The sequence below is a fragment of the Pteropus alecto genome, unplaced genomic scaffold (assembly GCF_000325575.1).
Source record: "Pteropus alecto unplaced genomic scaffold, ASM32557v1 scaffold76, whole genome shotgun sequence".
Taxonomy (NCBI): Eukaryota; Metazoa; Chordata; class Mammalia; order Chiroptera; family Pteropodidae; genus Pteropus; species Pteropus alecto.
In genome coordinates, this window is record NW_006443138.1 from 31,288,242 (window position 1) to 31,293,997 (window position 5,756).

General features: G+C 44.9%; 1 protein-coding gene across 1 annotated transcript in view; it reads left to right on the forward strand.

The window, feature by feature from the left end:
• Nucleotides 1-5,756, forward strand: part of SLC25A18 (solute carrier family 25 member 18) — a 13,717-nt gene that overhangs the window by 4,664 nt on the left and 3,297 nt on the right. The window contains exons 2-3 of the mRNA XM_025041082.1: nt 3,302-3,423; nt 4,582-4,700. Coding sequence (XP_024896850.1) covers nt 3,302-3,423; nt 4,582-4,700 — 241 coding nt within the window. The remainder of the gene's footprint in view (nt 1-3,301; nt 3,424-4,581; nt 4,701-5,756) is intronic.

Here is a 5,756-nt window from a genome sequence, read left to right on the forward strand (position 1 = left end):
TCAGGCCAGCCTCCACTGGAGCATCAGAACTTTTCTTGCCCCTGCCTCTCTGGGGTTAAACTGGGAACCCTCCTCAGAAGCTATAACAACTATTGTTATCGTAGCTTTGACTTTCTGACACTATCCCTGGTGCTTTCCATATGCATCAGTTATGAATAAATCCAGAGACTTAATGCAGCCCAGTCTTTCTACAGGATCACAGGAAGTTTAAGAAAACACATTTTAAAAGCCAAAAGAGTAGCTTCAGAACATCTCAAGTGTTTTACTGTAGTTCTTGGACATCGTGAGGGATTCCGAGTCCACGGCAGCTCCTTAAAATCCCTTTTTTGGGATCCCATCCGCTTCCCTCATGTCTGCTCCCAGGCCTCTCTCCAAAATGCCTCAGAACGCCTTAGCCCAGGCCTTAGTTTGGCCCATTTTCCTTCTCTCTTATCCTCTTCCTTCTAATCTCAATTCCCAAAGTCCCAAAGGTCTAGGGAGGGAAGATCACAGATCAAGTTGGCAGTGTTAATACATGAATAATGTTCTGTCCCATCACAGACATGGTTCTCACACCATGAAGTGAGTGTCGTTCTGACTGCTTTATAGAGGAGGAAACTATAGCCCAAGGAGTTTGTGACTTGCTGTGAAGGTGGCTCGGGCCACTCTCCACCGACACCTGCACTTTATCCATTCGGCAGTTGCTGGCTAGAGTCAAAGATACGAACACCACTTCTGCTTCAGCCCGTCTTCTGAGCAGCAAACAAACAGCCTTGTGTCCTGGGACCCACCAGAGTCCTCGGCCCCCTGCAGAATGTCTAAACAGGATTTGAGGTAAACTCTGGCTGAGACAGCCCTCATCTCTGGGCCAGGTCTAGGGGAAGAGTTGCTGTGTAATGACACATCCTCAGCTGCTCTTCCAGGTTCCTGAAGTATAAGCTGAGTCCTGGAGAATAGCAAGAGAGACCCGTTTTCCTGTACACAAAAAATATATATATTTTTTTATACACACATATGTGTATTTATAATTTATAATTGGACTGCATCTCCTCAGATTGTAAAATTTAAGTTTATCATCTACTCTCACCACTTCCAGCTAATCTACGTCCAAATATTTTGCTCACAGTCTGCCTCTGGCTAGAAAAATAAGAAAATTTTACCAGGTTCCAACGAGTCTGAAGAAGCTTTATTTTCTATTTCCAGACTTTAAAAACTTCTCCTGGATGAGGGGGCCCACATATAAAGTGAGACTACTTTTGGCCAGAATCAGATAATCTCAATAATTTAGCCCTGGTTATCTTGTGCTGATTAAAACCCTCATTGTCAGAAAAGTATGTTCTCTTATTATTAATAATAGCTGTCATTTACCAAATGCATTAACTTAATTTTACAGAGAGGAAAACAAAGGATCAGAGAAGTGAGGTAACTTGCTTAACTAACAGCATAGCCAGGATTCTGACTGACCTTAAGTCCGAAATAAAATTTCAGCGTGTTTGAAAATTTATCCACATGAGTCTCCAAGAGTGGGGACAAGACAGAAAACAGGTCTTCAGTGGAAGCTCTGAAGGGAATGCTCTAAAGCCCAGCTAAGAGCATTCTGCACCCCGGTGGGGCCCCAGAGGACATAACTGGCACTCTGGCCTCCTTCTCAGAAACACTTTCAGCATCCTAGCTTTCATGAGCGTTTCCTGCTAGGGTTAGGGCAAAAAGCTTCAGCTCTGTGAGGGCAGTGCCCCTGAAGGAAGTTGCCAGGCCCTCATGGCTCCTGGCCCCTAACCTGTCTCTGGCGTTGGACCTGGGGAGGGAGGCACACCGGGTCAGCCAGAGGGGCTGCTGGGGTTGGTAGGAGGCTAAAGAGAGGAGTCTCTGGACACCTGTGGGGCTGAAGTCCTCAGAGCTGCCATTCCTACCCTTGCTCTACTCCATTCCTGCCCTCCTGCCCTCCTGCCCTTTTCTCTACATGGAGATATCCAGTCCTCACTGTGTGCAGCTCTCTGCAGCCAGCCTCCCTCCTTCATTCTGTGCCTTCCTCCTTCCCATGGTCTAGTGTCACAGCAAAACTCATCAATGGAGGTGTGGCAGGGCTCGTGGGGGTGACCTGTGTGTTCCCCATCGACTTGGCCAAGACTCGACTTCAGAACCAGCATGGAAAAGATATCTACAAGGGAATGTAGGTATTGGCGAGGGGAGTGAGTAGGGAGACGGGGCTCCCAGAGGAGGGACATGGGGCCTCATTCCTTCCAATTTCTTAAGGGAGTGTGTAGATTAGGGTGTGGGGGAAAGGGGCTGTGGAGCGGCCTCCTGTTCACCACTGATTTCCTTTTCTGGCTTTCGCTTTTAGGATAGATTGCCTGATGAAGACGGTGAAGGTGGAGGGCTTTTTGGGCATGTACCGAGGTGGGCTTTCCAGGTGTCCCGGGGGTGGCCTGGCTTGGGACAAGTGAGGACAGAGGATGTGGTGTGGCACAAGGGTGTCGAACTGTGGAAGTTTATAGGACACTGAAGATTGGTGTTCTTTCTGCCCAGGGAACTCCTGGGAGGGGCCTGTGCTACCACATTGCTTTTCACAGTCCTCTAGTTCTTTGATAGATACGTAGTTATGGTGAGGTTAGGGGTGGGGCATTGATGAACACACTGAGGAGCTCAAGAGCCCTGGGCTCCATCCTGGCATCACCAGTACCTCACTATGCAATATTGGAAGCCTCTCCTCCTGTCTCAGGACTGTCAGGGGACCCAGCCACCAATAACAGAAGAGGGAGAAGCTGACAGGGACAGAGAATGCAAAGTGTTTTGAGCTCCTGGAAGGGGATTACTTGGTGGCTCTTCCCTGACACAGCTCTTGCTATCCCCGTCTCCAGCAGTGTCCCCATCCAGGGCGGTACGACCATGATTATGCCTTGGAAAACTGATACAAAGCTGAGTTTGAGAAGAAGATGATATGCTAGTACTCTAGAAATAAAGTAAAAACAGAGCTGCCAGAGGGCCTGAGCTAGCACAGTACAGGGTAACTGAAACCAATCCCTGTCCCCCAGGGTCTTATTATTGGGGTTTAATTTGAGGAACTGTTCATTTATCATCTGAGATGGATAGCGCTAGCAAGGACGAAAATAACTTCCTAATAACTGCACTACTGAGCCCACAAAGGCAACATATACATAAAAAGGAAAATGTGGTGGGAGGAGAGTTGAAGTAGGGAGATAAAAGAAAATTTGTTTCAATAAAATAGGCAGAAAAACTCTCCTTGACCCCCCAACCCCAAGACTCCATTTACTCCAAGAAACTTACCTGCCTGGGCTGAGAGTAGGTTGTCTATCTGAGATAGCCTTTAACTTATCTTCATTGTTTACTTCCAGGGGCTGCAGTGAACCTCACTTTGGTCACTCCAGAAAAGGCCATCAAGCTGGCAGCCAATGACTTCTTCCGGCAGCTTCTCATGGAAGATGGGTATGGCCAGGTGCTGGGTGGGGTACGGAAATCTTTTACTATATATCTACTTTTTTTTGGGAAGGTGACAGGGAGAGGATTGTAACTCTGCCTCAGTTTACCTGTCCGCATGTATATAAATACGTGCGCACAAATGGCTGAGGGTTAGTATGTGTTTTGGCAGACAAAAAGTGAAGGGAGAAAATGAGCTGGTGTAATTTGGAAGTTCTAGATAGACAGACAGACTGACAGAATATATATACATACATATATATTCATCAACTAGCTGATGAATTTTTTTCAGTTTTGAGATATAATTGACATACAACATTATATAAGTTTAAGGTACACAGCATGACTTGACACACATATATTGTGAAATGATTACCACAATGTTAACATCCATCCTCTCAGAGTTACAAAAAATTTCTTTTCCTTGTGACGAGAACTTTTGGATCTGCTCCTTTAGCGACTTTCAAATATACAGTACAGTATTAACTGTAGTCACCATGCTGCACATCACATCCCCAGGACTTATTATCGTGTAACTGGAAGTTTGTACCTTTGATCACCTTTACACAACTCCTTTCCCCCTACCCTATAACCACAAAATTGATCTTTTTGATTTTGTTTTCAAGTCTTTGCTATTGTAAATAATGCTACAATGAACACAGAGGTGCAGATATCTGTTCAATATAGTGATTTCATTTCCTTCGGATAAATACTCAGAAGTGGAATTGCTGGATCATATGATAGTTGTATTTTTAATTTTTTGAAGGACCCTCCATACTATATTCCCACCAATAGTGCATGAGGATTCCCTTCTCGCCATACCCTTGCCAGCATTTACTTTCTAGTTCTGTCTGTGCATCCCACTTCCTTAATGATATTACTTAAGGGATCAGGAACAAATTCCTGCAATGAGTGGTTTCAGTGTACTAGTTTCAACTTCTATGCATATGTTACCTCCCTGGCAGCCCGTTTTAAATTTACTGTCACATCTTGGAGAGCCTGAGGGCAAGGTAATTATTTACTGAGCTGGGTGAGTAGCAGACAATGGGAATGAGGCTAAATACCAAGCCTGGAAAGTCCCAACTACTAAGGAAGAGTAGATGGGACAAGGTGGGACAACAGGGCTGGCCCGTGACTGAAGGATCATCCTGACTCCTGTTCCCACAGGAAGCAGCAGAATCTGAAGATGGAGATGATAGCTGGATGTGGAGCTGGAATGTGCCAGGTGGTAGTTACCTGTCCCATGGAAATGCTCAAGATTCAGCTGCAGGATGCTGGGCGTTTGGGTGAGGCCTATCCCAACTTCACATGGAATCAATAAAGGACTGCGATCAGAATAGATTTCCCCAAATCTATACTCATTTGCCAGACTGTGTGACCCCATCAACTTTCAAGACCAGCCAGCACATGTCTTTATTTTATGATTATCATTCTAGATTCCAACACTTCCAGCTCTAGAACAAATAGCAGAAATGAGAATCTTGATCCAGGAGGGACAGAGAATACTCACCCTTACACCTCTATCATATTGTCTTGACGTTTAGGCTTGATTTCTTAAAGATCTTAAGAAATGTCAATCACCTGCTCATGAACACTTCAGTCTATAGCAGCTTTATTCTGCTATATTATTCTGTAGAAGCTGGGCTTTAGTGGAAAGGCATAAAAAATGGAGAAGAGAACCATTCTTACTTCTCTGGTTTTCTCTGGAAGAGAAGTTTGGCACTTTGCTTATTCCTGACCCTCTCAAAAATACAGAGTGGTGTAGGTTCCAAAGCATATGCTAAGAGTGAAGGCTGTCTAGTAGAAGGAGGCCAGCCCTAGGGGGGCGGGACAGAAGGCTTCTCCTCGGGGCTAACTCACAATATCTGAATTTAATAAGCCAATGTGTGGTGTGACTAATATAGCACACCACTTGGTGAGGTCCTCAGTAAATGTGGGTGCCCTCACCCCTCCTCAAACCAACTATGCACAAGATTTCTCAGTTGGATCAGATTAGCCTGAAGCAAATGAAACTGCAGAAAGAATGACATTCAGGCACTGGAAAGTCTGCACTGTTTTGATCTGCAATGAGTAAAAAGCTCTGTAACATTTTGTTTTTCAACCTGGGTGAGTTTTACTATTCGTAAAACATTTAAAAAGTGAAAGCTAGGGTATGGGTGAATTATGTGCATCTAAAGAAGACATGGGGAGAGTAACATTCATTGATTAAAGCTAATCGCTTGAAGCCCACAAAGCCTAGATTACTACCATAAGAAAATATGCGTCGTAACAGCTTCTTAGTATGAAATGCTGCCCTGCTAGATAACAAACGAAATTGGAACATGAAATAGCTTCCTTTCAGC